General features: G+C 40.1%; 1 protein-coding gene across 4 annotated transcripts; it reads left to right on the top strand.

Annotated features, from left to right (window-relative positions):
* Positions 1-1,561: 1,561 nt before the first annotated feature.
* hsd17b3 (hydroxysteroid (17-beta) dehydrogenase 3) lies at positions 1,562-13,417 on the top strand. Of its 4 annotated transcripts, XM_029510941.1 has the most exons (12): positions 1,562-1,772; positions 2,023-2,112; positions 4,953-4,999; positions 5,580-5,655; positions 5,756-5,863; positions 5,957-6,024; positions 10,095-10,139; positions 10,399-10,433; positions 10,553-10,634; positions 10,724-10,789; positions 10,915-11,064; positions 11,179-13,417. In XM_029510941.1, exons 1-12 carry the CDS (start codon positions 1,622-1,624, stop codon positions 11,308-11,310), a joined length of 1,050 nt encoding a protein of 349 aa, XP_029366801.1. In that variant the 5' UTR covers positions 1,562-1,621; the 3' UTR covers positions 11,311-13,417. The 4 variants fall into 4 exon arrangements, with proteins under 4 accessions (XP_029366801.1, XP_029366802.1, XP_029366803.1 ...); XM_029510942.1 differs by lacking the exon at positions 2,023-2,112; XM_029510943.1 differs by lacking the exons at positions 1,562-1,772; positions 2,023-2,112 and adding an exon at positions 2,140-4,261.
* Positions 13,418-13,638: the final 221 nt, after the last annotated feature.

The raw sequence follows: 13,638 nt of genomic DNA, 5'->3' as shown, positions 1-13,638 counted from the left end.
AACACGGCAGGCGCGTGCTGATGACGTATGCGCTGCGTGTTGGGGCCATGAGGAGGCTGCAGGTCACCGTGAGCGGATCCTCCTCCATCCTCATTCATTTAATGAAACAACATGTTTTTACACCACAAAGAAAGTATGTTTGGCTTTTACGATTAATAGGACCTCAACTATTTTCTTGTTGTTATAAATTCTATGCCTCTTAAAACTCCTCATTTCTTAAAACTGCATTAGAGACCAGAGCCATCACCTACAGTTTCAATAAATATTGATTGAACTGTACATAGTTTCATTGTTGATCTGTTGTTAAGATCCTGGAAAGAAAGGATTTTTCGGAAGAAGAAATAAATCAATAATCCTTTGTCAAGTTTCAGATTAATTGTCTGAACATGAGGGGTGAATTGTTTAATAAATAAATAAAATAAATAATAATAAAATAAATACAAGTATTAAAATTACCACACTGGAGTTATCGTTTTTGGTGAATTTGGCAAATGAAATACCTGACAAGTCAAGACACTTGTCATAACGCTCAGATATTGAGACAATTAATTTTTGTTCATTGCTTTTCAACTTTACCTATCACAGCCTATAATCAGACTTGTGATAAGGGAAGCTGTTGTGCTAGTAACAAAACACAGCATGCTCCATTACAAATTGTTCACTCATGCTTGGAAAACAGTTGGAGTCTCTGATTTGTCCTCCATCTCCTTTCTCTCAGAGCGAGAGAGCCAAGAGAATGTGCGGGCCCTGTATAGGTGGAGATAAGGGCAATGGAAGGCAGAGAGATGATATTAGCCATGCTGAAAACTTCCTTGAAGTCACTGTATTCTTTCAGGAACTTCTTTCATGTCAGGTGTTACACGGGCAGGAGCAAGAACAGGCCAGACAGGAGGCCGGAAGAGGCAGACCTGATGAGATGCAGCTCCAGCCAAGGATGGTGCCAGTGATTCAGTCAATATGGGGATTGTGCTAACACAGCCCAGGGTACCCCAGAATGAGTGGAGAGAAAGGTGATGGCAGGCCCATGAACTGGACTGTGTCCAAATGGTTGACTTAGATGCAAGCATGCACACAAGAGTGGTTTGATGTGCCTTGCATGGAAAAGTACTGGATGGAGAGTGGATAGAGTGACATTATACCCTTTCTAAATTCTGACTTTTCCTGACCCTGCCTGACCTAAGTTCTCTCTGACTTGTAAATGTCTGTCCCTTACTGTATTTGAGACTAAATTTAGACACAAGATTCATTTCCAATGGGTCTTTTCAAAGAGGACCCTTTGTCTGTTCCAGCTCACAACTAACAGTGTGGGACCACTTATCATCAAAGGTTCTGAAAGCATAATATATTACCCCTGCATTTCCAATTGGTTTTGAATAAAAATCTTTTTATAAATGGATCACAGCTAATGAACATTGTAATTTGAGTCACAATGCACTTTTTGTGTGTGTGTTTGAATGTAAGTCAAAGACATGTTGTTCTTAAAGTGGGAGTGTCATCCCCAGGACAACACCCACTTTCTGACATTTAATTTGCTTCTTACTTTCAGTGAAAGAGTAAACTCTCAGTGCAGAGACAAACACAGAGAGAAGTTTAAAAGTGGAGTTCATTGCATCAGACAAACATGGAATTAATGGATTTGTTTTTAACTTCTCTTGGTGCTTCAGTTGTTGTGTACTGTGGATTAAAACTGATACGCTTCAGTCAGGTGCTTTTTCCCAACATATGGTTTCCGTTGTCACAGACATTCTTCACCTCTATGGGGGAATGGGCAGGTGAGCTGTGAGCGTGTGTGTGTGCTTGTGTGTGCCAAACCTGGCACGGGTGATATGGATGAGATTGATATTAGTCACAGCCATAATTACAGTTTAATCCTGCGTGAAATGAAACACATTGCTGTGCAATTATATATAACAATTAAAGTCATATCGGTTGTCATGCATTAAAGTAAGTGTCCAATGTTGCCTCAAAGTTGCATGAAAGATTTTTGCTGCAAAACTGTAAATGATACATAAGACTTTTCAGTTCTAGACATGCTCAGACTTTTCTCTGTTACACAAGAACGCCATCATGTGTGCGGAATCAAACAGGCATGTTCTGACATTTTCTTAAAAGGTATGTGTTCACATATTTGTTCATCTACTTAACAGTTAGCCCCAACACAAATTTCTGCCCTAAATGTATTGGAGTGTATTGTTCTGTCAGCAAGAGGTGTTTGCCTGGTCAAACAGTGTTAGCAGTTTGATTAGATTAAATACTTTACATTAGGCAGTCAAACTAAACGAGGCATACTTCTATAAAGTATGAGGGGTTGAAATGCTCGTAATTGGAATTTAAGTAATACAGACTTGTATTACTCTCCATAATTCTGTAAAGGGTGCAGTGAGAACAGTTACAGCCCTGTCTATTTTCTTCATGCAGTGAGTTCATAATGAATTAATCTGGTTAGAGATTAGAGATTGGCCGGTTTTCTTTCTTTCTTTTTTTCCAATGGCTGTTTTTTCTGATGACTTATTTCACGAACATGGTTATATTAACGACAAATTACAATGTGACCGTTACAGGGAGGGCCTATCAATTTTTAACTGATCTCCGCTTAAGTTAGTAAATGCACTTTTGAGTATCTATTTAAAACTTTTTAACAGAGATGTCACGACATTTGGTCACAGAAGTTGCATTCCAGTAGCTGTGAGAAACCAACCGTCCAGCAGGGACATTCTGGACAGACATTAAAACCTCTGTTTACAGAAGGGCTGACTGCAGCAAGATGATGATGCTGTCCTCACAGTAGGATCTCAGCACTTAATACTCACTCATTATCCTGGAACATTTGACAAAAAACTTTGTGGAGAAAACTTCGCTCTTATGTTTATACACATAGAGAGACATTGAACAAATCTCTCTTTCTTTGGTCCCTTCTGGCATTTTGCTCAACTCAAACTCATAAAAGACTCATGTCTGGAACAAAACTGGTCGGAAATATTCATAAAATGTACTTGTTAATTTAGTTCCCCCTTGTTGATGCCAAACAATTAGAATATGAAATACCTGGTGTTACACAACTTTCCATTTTAACAATGTTGTTCTGAAATGTAGTACTTCTTGTCACACTTGACATGGTTGTGAATTAGATGTTATGATAAAATGACAGCCAGTGAAGCAGACCAGACCAGAAGAAGCAATTGGTTGGTGTTTAAACATCTTTAACACAAGCAACAATAATTAATCACAGTAGTTAGTTATTGACAGATAGGTAACACGGGGGTAAAGTCATACAGTTTTAGTCTTTAGTACAATTTTTATGCCAAGCTAACAAGGAGTTCTCTTATAGCATAATCAGTGTACTGTATGTTTGGCGTTAGTTTGGAGCAAGTTGGCCAAAATGTTGCTTTTCTCTGCTGCAGGGTCCAGCTTTTCCTGAGAGATACTGTTGCCAAGTGAGATGGAATATATAATATGCTGGGCATAATCCCCCACTCACTTGTATCGTGGGTGTGCCAAAAAATCTTCTGACTGTATGTGTTTCTTTGGAGAAATTCTGATCAGATACCTAAAGAGACTCAAATATGATTGAGGAGCAGTTTCATATTGAGTTGTTTGAGAATATCTCACTTCCACATCCTGACTGGAAGACACCTAGAGAGAAAAGCATATGATTTACTGCCTTGTCACTGGCCAGAGCCCTCAAACATAGATGGGCGTTTGGAAGATGGGTGGATCTGTATAATTAGCTTTTTACATTGCAACTTACTTCTCGCAACAGCAGTAAAGTTAATTCACCCATCACTACTGACGCTGCACAGATATCAACCTCTTGCTTTATCTTCTTTTCTTAATTAATAACACAAGGGATACTTTAGCCATTTCAGCTATAGCAGTAATATTTAGATTGCGCACTCATTGAAAACCTCACCAAATTTCCAACACTCCACTTGCAACTTGGCAGCCAACTTGTAAAACGAGGTTTAATCAGATAGCGTTGCCATGAGGGAATGTTGAATCTTTTTCCAAGCGTGTCACAGTAGTTTTTTGACTGCACAGTAAGGGAGGACTTAAAAACAATCCCAAAGCCAAGCAAATGAACTGACAATACTTTTATAAAAGGGAGAACACGGATTACTCTCAGACAGGGGAATAATTGTTCAAACAAGAAGACAAAATAATGCCAATCTCACACTGAGTGGGAACTTCATTTGGGAGTTAGTTTGCTAGTCTGGTCACAGGGATGTAAAGTAGCAACAAGTTAAAGGGGGCTCAGTAAAAGGTGAATTTATACTTTTTTTCTTTCTTTCTTTTTTTATCATTTTAGAGTTGTTGAATGTCATGGCATTTACTGTTACTTTCCTTCACAATTCAGCACAAAAGCAATTCTCAACATGTGAAAACTTCATGGAAGTTCTGGCTCTCTGGGCTTTCTCGTCTGGTGCTCATAATTTCTCAGTAACAAAGAAGCATTCAGTCTATTTATTCAGCTGAACATATAAAAAGGGACTGAAGTGCCGTTTGTCAGTTGAGCAGTTATCAAACAGCTCTCTCTGCTTTGCCTTATCACTACATCCGGGTCCACTAAAACATGGATGTCTATGACTACATGCGAGAGAGCTTGTGATTTTTTTATTAGGGGTTAGGGAGGAGAAGGGAAAGTAGTGAGCACTTGGAAACAAGCAGTTTCTATTTACTCACTGCAAAGTCTTTATCAGAAGTGTGGAACAGATTGTATTAGTACAGACCGTATTAGCACAGTCTGTCAGCACAGGATAGGGGGTGTAGTGTAAACAAAAAAAAAATAAAATAAATAACCATCTTCTTCTGCCTGACGGGTAAAAAAGGGCCAGTTAGCATCTGCAGTGCTGATTCACAATGCCCCCAATGTTTAGAGTGAAAACTACATGAGAATTGCACATCTGATGGCATATATTTATTAAACTAATCTAATTTCTGCATCCCTGTTTCAGTGGTGACTGGTGCTTCAGAAGGCATAGGAAGGGCATATGCTTTGGCAGTAAGTGAAGCTTTGCATGTGTGACAAACATTTCTCTAATGAAAGTTGTATAGTGTATAGCACACTGAAGTAAGTGCATTTTCAAAGAGAAAAAACATGCTTGGGCAGCACGGCGATATAGCGATTAGTATTGTTCCAGCCTGGGGCCTTTCTCTGTGGAGTCTGCATGTTCTCCCCGTACTTGCGTGGGTTTCCTCCCACCGTCCAAAGACATCAGGTTTAGGTTAATTGGTGACTCTACATTGTCCGTAGGTCTGAGTGTGAGTGTGAGTGGTTGTTGGTCTCTGTCTGTCTCTGTGTGTTGGCCCTGTGATGGACTGGTGACCTGTCCAGGGTGACTCTGCCCTCACCCAGTGTGAGCTGGGATTGGCTCCAGCACCCCCCATGATCTGGAAACGGATAAGTGGTAAAAAGATTAATAAATGAATGAAAAAATTTGCTCTACATTAATATGTGCAGCCCAGTCATGAATACATTGTAATTAATATTAAATTATCCCGTCTTGAGCAGAACTGATAATTTGAAACATGCATGTTATAACTTCTCTTCTTTTCCATTATTGCACTGCTGCTTCACCAAGCTGGCTGAGCAAGGAATGAATGTGGTTATCATGAGCAGAACCAAAGCAAAACTGGACCAGGTGGCCAAGGAAATAGGTAAATATTTCCATATATGCATCGGGTCTGCTCCTGAAAATCCAACCAACATATGTGATGTCTGTGATGTGTGCGATATACTGCTGTTCATTCTCCACAGGTGATAAAACAGGACAGAAAGTGAAGGTGATCGTGACAGACTTCATTCAGGAATATATCTTCGATGAAATTGAGGCTCAACTTAAGGACCTCGACATTGGGGTTTTAGGTTGGATAATTGCTCATAATTCTTCACCACAATTGCTCTCAAACAACAAATGGGCCCTTCTTGAAACTGGACCTTCTGTTTTCTTTACCTCAGTCAATAATGTGGGCGTATTGCCCAGCATGATCCCCCACAGATTCCTTGATTGTCCAGATGTGGATCAGGTCAGTGAACTGGTGAACTGGTGCATTGATGCATATATTGGTATATTTTTCTATCACTTGTGTGAAATGGGATGGCGTGAAACCATTGGCAGGACTGTGTATCCCATCACTTCTATGCATGTACAGGGCTTAAAGTAAGAAAAAACCCTGAGCATGAATGTTTTTCGGGGGCGGGGGGGTGCAATAGATAACTATTTAATTCTTATTCTAAATAAGGCTTGTCCCAGCCCAGTCTGGACATTTTCCCTGACTTCATAAAACATCATATAAACATCATCTCCAACAGTGAACTCGATGGTTCACTGTTAGGTTGGATGCTGCGTTCACGAACACTCGGATCTGAGAATTCCAAGTTACAATCCGGAAATTTCCGACTTCCGATAGCATAGCGTTCACGCAACATGTCAACTCGGAGGAAAAAAAATAAGTGGCTGTACGGTGGCTGGACGCTAAAATATGTACGGTAGTAAAGTAGCTTTGTCAAAATATAAGTACAGTAAAATAAAAGTACAAAAGTATTTGCTTAAAAAATACCTCAGGAAATACAGGAAAAGGAAGTAGCTTTCGTCATACTGAGTTATACTGAGGCGATTCTGCGACATACATGTTTGTAGCTCAAAAGTACCTTCAGTATACCTTCTGATCTGGTCTAGTCTCTCGTCTGTACAAAACATATCTTATTTGGACACAATAAACACAGTCTCAAACTCCATGGAGGTCTGTGGGGTGTCCGGTGTGTCAACCGATTTGGTTCCCCCCAAGTTCCTGTTCCCCTTTACACCGATTTACTGCTGAGTACCGTGCGTACTTAAGGAAGAAACGTGGTGATACACACCAGGTAATAATACCACCAAGATATATGATGTAGAATGACCCGATCGTTATGGAAAAATAATCCAGGTAGGGTGAGGATTATACATCGTGGCCATGTCTGTACGTGTTCCAATTAAGAATGTGGCCATGATGTATAATCCTCATCCTACCTGGATTATTTCTCCATAAATATCGGCTCATTCTGCCGCTGCATGTGTGCAGTCAGACAGACAGACACACACAAACAAAACACTAACAACGAGTAATGTCCCGGTCCTTGTGTGTGTTGTTATGTCTGAAGCGGTGGACTACTTCTTCTACATTTGCGGTCAATATCTTTGTGCAGAAAAAAATGCAACAAGTTAAATAAATTTCATTTTCCTCTCTGTCTCTTCCTTTCTGATGGAGCTCCCAAACTCAGCTGTTTCTGTCAAAGATAACATTTTGTGTCGGGCTTCAATACAAGCTAGGCTAATGGACGTTAGCATTAGAGCTGTCCAGTTAGCTTACGTTACAAGCTAACGGCCCTGTTTCTTACCTTGCTCTACGTTTCTCGTCCCAAATTCACCGTCACCACCTTTTTAAAAAACATTTCTCAACCCTTTGTTTTCTTATTCTTCTTTCTTTTCCTTTCTGATCACCGGACTGATGCTGACCGGACATTTTCCTACCGAACTTCAGACAACAGACAACAGGCTAGCATAGCAACAGTAACTAAGGGGGGCGGGGCTTAGCGAATGATCGGTGGCCAAAACATTTGTTGGGGGGTTACAATTAGGAAGAATTAGGACGAAAACAAGTTAGAAACTTTTGTAACTCAAATAATACATAATCTTAACTATCACTAAAAGGGTTGTGTTTTTTTACAAATTACTAAACAAATCATCTCAGTGGGTGATTCCTTCCTCTTTTACTGGTCTAGTCTGTGGACGCTGTCTCCGGTCTGGTCTCGGTCCGTTCCTGGAGGGGTGCCGTCACCGGTCCGGTCTGGTTCGGCCTAGGTCCTGGGGAGGCGCCGTATCTGCGTTAGCCCAGTCCACTACTCGCAACCAATTAACTCCGTAGACACGTTCAGGTGCCCACACCGGGAATGGACCTTTATCATTCATTACATTACATACATTTAGGGTTACAGTACTGTAATTCATACAATCACCATTACATTTGTTACATTATATTTACATCATGCATACATATTACAACATCATTATCACTTAACCCCGGGGTTACATTACACATTTCATTATACGTTCACATCACATCACATATCACATCACATATCCTAGCCAGGAATCGAACCCCTCCCACCTAGGTGCGGGGCGGCAGCGTTATCGCTGCGCCACAGCGCTGCTCGAGTTGCGCTACTTGAGTTGCGCTACTTCACCACTTCACATTTACGTCACCTGACCTACCCGTGATGACGTAAACCCAAAGTGGGCTGGGATTGGCTCCAGCACCCCACGTGACCTCTTCTCCAGCTCCGAGTCCACGCCTGTTGATTCGTTAATAATTCTTATAATAAAGTAAATAGAGTAAATAAATACCACGCTTTGTTGCTGAAATTTTGTTGTGTATATGCTACAGTTTAACTGGTTGATCGATTAATGATAATTATGTAGACCTATAGCCTATTTTATGGGCATGTCGTGCAAGAGATAACAGATAATGTGTAGGCTTTCAGGGAAAAAATATTTTAAGTGTTCAGTGAATGGATCATTGACTTTCGTATAAATCATGCACTTACTTGGAACTAACCCAGGACATAAACTAATTCCCAACCCAGTTTCCCAAAGGGCGGCCAGGATGAGCGTTTGTCATGTGAGTGTATGTTCTTTATGGTAAAATGGACAAACTTTTGTTCAACGAGTTCGTGAATTATGAAAAATATGGACACTATCCGGTGGGTGTTTCCAAGGAGCAGAATGTATCATTCGCAGGCGCTCTGCCCATTTCCAAATTAATGGTAAGCAATAGTTACATTATACGTCAAAAATAATGTCATCAATCCTTCAGTCGAGCATGCTAACCAGTTAGCTAGCAGTCCATTTCGAAGCGACTAACTAGTTTAAGTGATGCATTTTCAATTTATTTTGTTATATAATAAATACCATACCGGAACCTACACATTGGCCTTTTCCATGTCGCTTTCCGTACACCCAGCTGTGTTTCTATTTGCGTTTCTTCTTTAAGTACGCACGGTAACTTAGTAACTACGCACGACTCAGCAGTAAATCGGCGTAAATGGGAACAGAAACTTGCGGGAAACCAAATCGGTTGACACACCGGTCTCTGCTGGTTGTGCTGTGTGTTACCTTGTGTTGCTGTCTCTATTCACCTTGATTAATAGACTGCCCTGTGTGCTCCATGTCTAGTTCCTCCTCTGCCTCCTTTTATGATAGTACTTCTTGTCATAGATGCAGGATGACGGCAAAAATTGAGGCGAGAATTAGTGAGTTAGAGTCGCGGCTCTAAGTTAGCTCAGCTAATGCTAGTGTAGCTAGCTACAAAGCTAAGTCTGTTTCACCTTAGCTTGGCTCGATGACGCTGGTAACCATGGTAACTAGCAGTCCGGGCTAATTTCGCACACACAGACGAGGAGAGGATGAGCAGTTTTTATTCAGCTCAACACAACACAGCACTTTGAAGTTGTTGGCGTTATTTTCCAATTCCCGACAAAGATATTGGCCGCAAATGTAGAAGAAGTACTCCACCGCTTCAAACACAACAACACACACAAGGACCGGGACATTACTCGTTGTTAATGTTTTGTGTTTGTGTGCGCGCGCGCAGGCAGACAGACAGACCTTTATTCAGCTGTGAGTGATGAGGAGATGGACTGTGTTGTCAGTGATGTCCACGGAAGACATCCAAACTCTGGATACAAGCTAATGCGTGTTCAGGTAATAATACGGCCACGATGTATGATGAAGAATGAGCCGATCGTTATGGAGAAATAATCCAGGTAGGATGAGGATTATACATCGTGGACATATTCTTACCTGGAACACGCACAGAGGTGTGAAACAAAACATATGCGGTCCACAACTCCAAAGGGGTTGGTCTTCATTTTCACCATCAGCTCTGCAACACAATTTGAAATGGCTTTGAATGACTTCAGATCTCCTAACTGAACCTCTCCTCAAAGGGTCACACGGGCAATCACACTTCACTTTCTTAGCTGTATCCACCCAGTAGTATTTTCTATCCTTGGATTATTAACAAAGGTGGCTAATTTAGGAACATGTTTGTGCTTTCAGACAATTGCAAATGTGATCAACTGCAATGTGAAAACTATGGCCAAGGTAAGAATATATATATGTATATAATGCTATTCTATAAGTATGATATACTATAATACTTTTTCCATACAAAACGTCTTAGTGACATGTTAAGGATCACAAACTATTTGCAGGGACCAAAAAATAAAGAAATTTGCTGTACGCTCATGTACTCACTTGATTTTAACCTGTTAATGTTCAAATCAGAGCTACATCACGCCATGTTAAAGTGAAGCTTTCCCCTTCTCTGGCAAACCCCTGAACATATTTTCTTTTTCCCTAGATGTGCAAAATAATCCTTCCAGGCATGGAGAACAGGTTTCCTTCCATTTTTCTTCCCAAGAGTTAACTTGTGATACAATAAAAACATAGTATTCAAATTAACAAGTCTTTGGACTCAAAAGTATGACAAGTGTCTTTTGTTTCTGCTCCTACAGGAGGAAAGGGCTGATTTTGAATATTTCATCAGGAGTGGTCTGTGTTCCCTTTCCCCTGTACAGCCTGTACGCTGCATCTAAGGTCAGCTCAACAGTCGTGCTACATAACCTCATCTTCTATGATGGTGTTGCATGTTGCATGATTGTTCATTCTTTATTTCCTGTTTCTAGGTGTTTGTGCACAAACTTTCTCAAGGTCTTCACCTTGAATACAAAGATAAAGGGATAATTATACAGGTAGTCTGACCTCACTTTAAGATCTCAGAATCAAAGAGGGGTATTGGAGTTATTAATGTTCAGGGTTTTTTTCCGTTCATATACTGAAGAACCTCTCTTTCTCACAATTCCTCCTGTTTTTTCAGTCTGTGGCTCCATTCGGGGTCTCCACTCGAATGACGGGTTACCAAGCTACCAACTTAGTGACTCTGTCACCAGAGCACTTTGTTAAAAGCTCCCTGGAGTATGTAAGAGCTGGAGACAACACATATGGCAGTGTGAGCCACACACTCCTGGTAAGACGAACATCTGATTATATTTATATATATATATATATATAAAATTCCATTTCACATTACAGGAGACTAATTTGTCCAAGTAATTTTGTCTGTGTGTTTGTGTGCATACAGAGCTGGATACTGCAGACTATTCCCTCCAAACTTCTCGATGTGGAATCAATTCAACAAATGGCACAAGACTACATCGAGAACAGATTATCCAACTCTGCATCAAATACAAGTACTGACAATGGTAGAAAATAATAAATGGTGTAGCTTTCTGGCACAATTTCACTGATTTCAAAAATGCATGGATAAGAGAAAAGTCTAGAGGTTAGAACTACAGCAATGAAGGCCACAAGCCAGGGTTGCTGGAGACATTTAAGTCCCTCACTGTAACTATAATTATCTGTCATTTCTGGTTCTTATTTCAAACTAACATTATGAGCTATTTGCTCAACCTGCTCCATTTTGTTGACATTAACAGGAATGGGCAAATATAAAGTCATAACTGCAGGCGACATTAGTTATACTGTGACTGTGGTTGCTGGTGAATTGACACCTAGTCAACTGTATGCCTTAAATGAAGGCAAACACAATTTATAAGACACAAAACCCAACATTTCATTGCCATGCCACACCCACAGCAGATTAAATAGAAAACTTTACTTTGGTAATGAGTGATACTCATTCATCTTCAACCGCTTATCTGTTTCTGGGTTGCGGGGGTGCTGGAGCCGATCCACCCTGGACAGGTCACCAGTCCATCACAGGGCCAACACACAGAGACAGACAGAGACCAACAACCGCCCACACTCACACTCAGACCTACGGACAATTTAGAGTCATCAATTAACCCAAATATGATGTCTTTGGACGGAGGGAGAACACACAAACTCCACACAGAAAGGCCAGAAAGGAATTGGACCCAATGTAATTTTCTGGTTAAATTCATTTTAATATTAGTTTTGAGTCTAATATTTTCCAAAACTGAATCCCTGGATGACAGCGAGAAAGAGTGGTAGAGTCCAGATCCCATTGTCATTGATTCTATGGAACCGACTCCCAATATAGCTCCAGGGAATGCCGACTCAGTTGCAGCTTTCGAGATCTGGCTTGTCTCTCTGTCCCTCTGATCACTGACTTTGTCCTCTCTCTTCCTGTCTCATCCTACGGTTACTGGATTTTCTCTGCTCCATCTTCCTGCTCAAAACCTGATGCTGCAATAGTTACCATTCATTATCATTACACACTATTACTTCCCCTAAAAACCATATTTCCCCTGCTGCCAATATTTACCAGTGCACATTTAGTGGTACGAGGCGTCAATCACTATTTACATCTGTATATTTTGCTTGCACTTTTTATGGCATCTTTTCTCCTTTTGCTCACTTGTTCTCTCTCCACCCCTCTACCCTAAATATCTTTTATACCATTTGGTTTGGGCACAGAATAAAAATAACGAGCTTCTACCTGATTTCCTGAGACCTGTGAATGCACTAAAGAGCAGAAGACGATGGTCTGCTGCTTACAGGATGATGTAGTGTTTAAAAGCATGAACAAACATCCACTCATCCATGCATGCAAAGTTGCAGAAGCAGATGCAAGCAACCATTTGAATTAGTGTATGCCACTGAAATGTCTGACCTAAAAGGGTTATCAATCACACGTTGACTGGGCTGTTTAGACTGCGATGATGAATGATCTTCTCCCCTGAGAGATACGTGCAGGGAAGTAGAATAGGGAAAGCAGTTTGGGAAAAAGTGAGATTGAGAAGGGAGGTCAGAGTGACCCAGAGTTCAGACAACCCAGACAGCGCCAGACTGTTTCAAAAAGGCAAATAATAAAAGTGTATGCCATTACACAATCACTGACAGTGACAGAATTGTTCACATCAATAAAAAAATAAAATACAAAAAACAAAATGGCCTATATGGCCTACTTTTTGTATTATCAAGTATATCTTCTTTGACTACAAAGATATCGGTTTGGCTTTATTGATATGTGAACATTAAGTCTATTTATGTATTTTTAAGATTTATTTAGAAGCTTAATGAATAATTACTGATGAAAATCTTACATCTGGACACCAACATTACAGTTGCTGTTGTCATTATTATACTTATACCTGACAAAGCCACCACAGTTACTATGACTTTGTGTACAATAAAGCATGTTTTGAGACTATATTATTTTATTTAATGTCTTTTTCAAAAAAGATATGCAACAAATAACAGAAGGGTTGGTCAAAGCTGTTAACCTTTAATGTTGTGTCAGTGATATCTTACTATTATTTAATCAGCCAAAGGAAAACTTCATGATTTGTCTGGTTGTGAAATTATAAAAAAAAGCAGCCTAATAAATATACATTACAAAACTCCCTTCCTCTTGTTCTTGTCTAGTTGTGTTTGAGCCATCACGGCGTGACTTTGGATCAGTTTGGTTTCTGTGAATTACTACTAAGGAAAAATAAATACATTTATTTTATGTTAACTCTATAGATTTAGAATCTATTCACCACAAATCAACCATTATTATTGCAACTTTCAAAGAGGCCACTAGAGGGCACAACATGTAAAGAATTCATGGAGC

The sequence above is a fragment of the Echeneis naucrates genome, chromosome 9 (assembly GCF_900963305.1).
Source record: "Echeneis naucrates chromosome 9, fEcheNa1.1, whole genome shotgun sequence".
Classification (NCBI taxonomy): Eukaryota; Metazoa; Chordata; class Actinopteri; order Carangiformes; family Echeneidae; genus Echeneis; species Echeneis naucrates.
The sequence above is the reverse complement of the archived record's forward strand: the minus strand, read 5'-3'. Positions and strand labels throughout refer to the sequence as shown.

Excerpts from the sequence above, each read along its gene's own strand:
- hsd17b3 (XM_029510941.1), top strand. The coding sequence starts at position 1,622 with ATGGAATTAATGGATTTGTTTTTAACTTCTCTTGGTGCTTCAGTTGTT. Across the intron at positions 10,140-10,398 it reads ATGTGAAAACTATGGCCAAG|ATGTGCAAAATAATCCTTCC; the intron begins GTAAGAATATAT and ends CTTTTTCCCTAG. Across the intron at positions 10,790-10,914 it reads ATAAAGGGATAATTATACAG|TCTGTGGCTCCATTCGGGGT; the intron begins GTAGTCTGACCT and ends CTGTTTTTTCAG.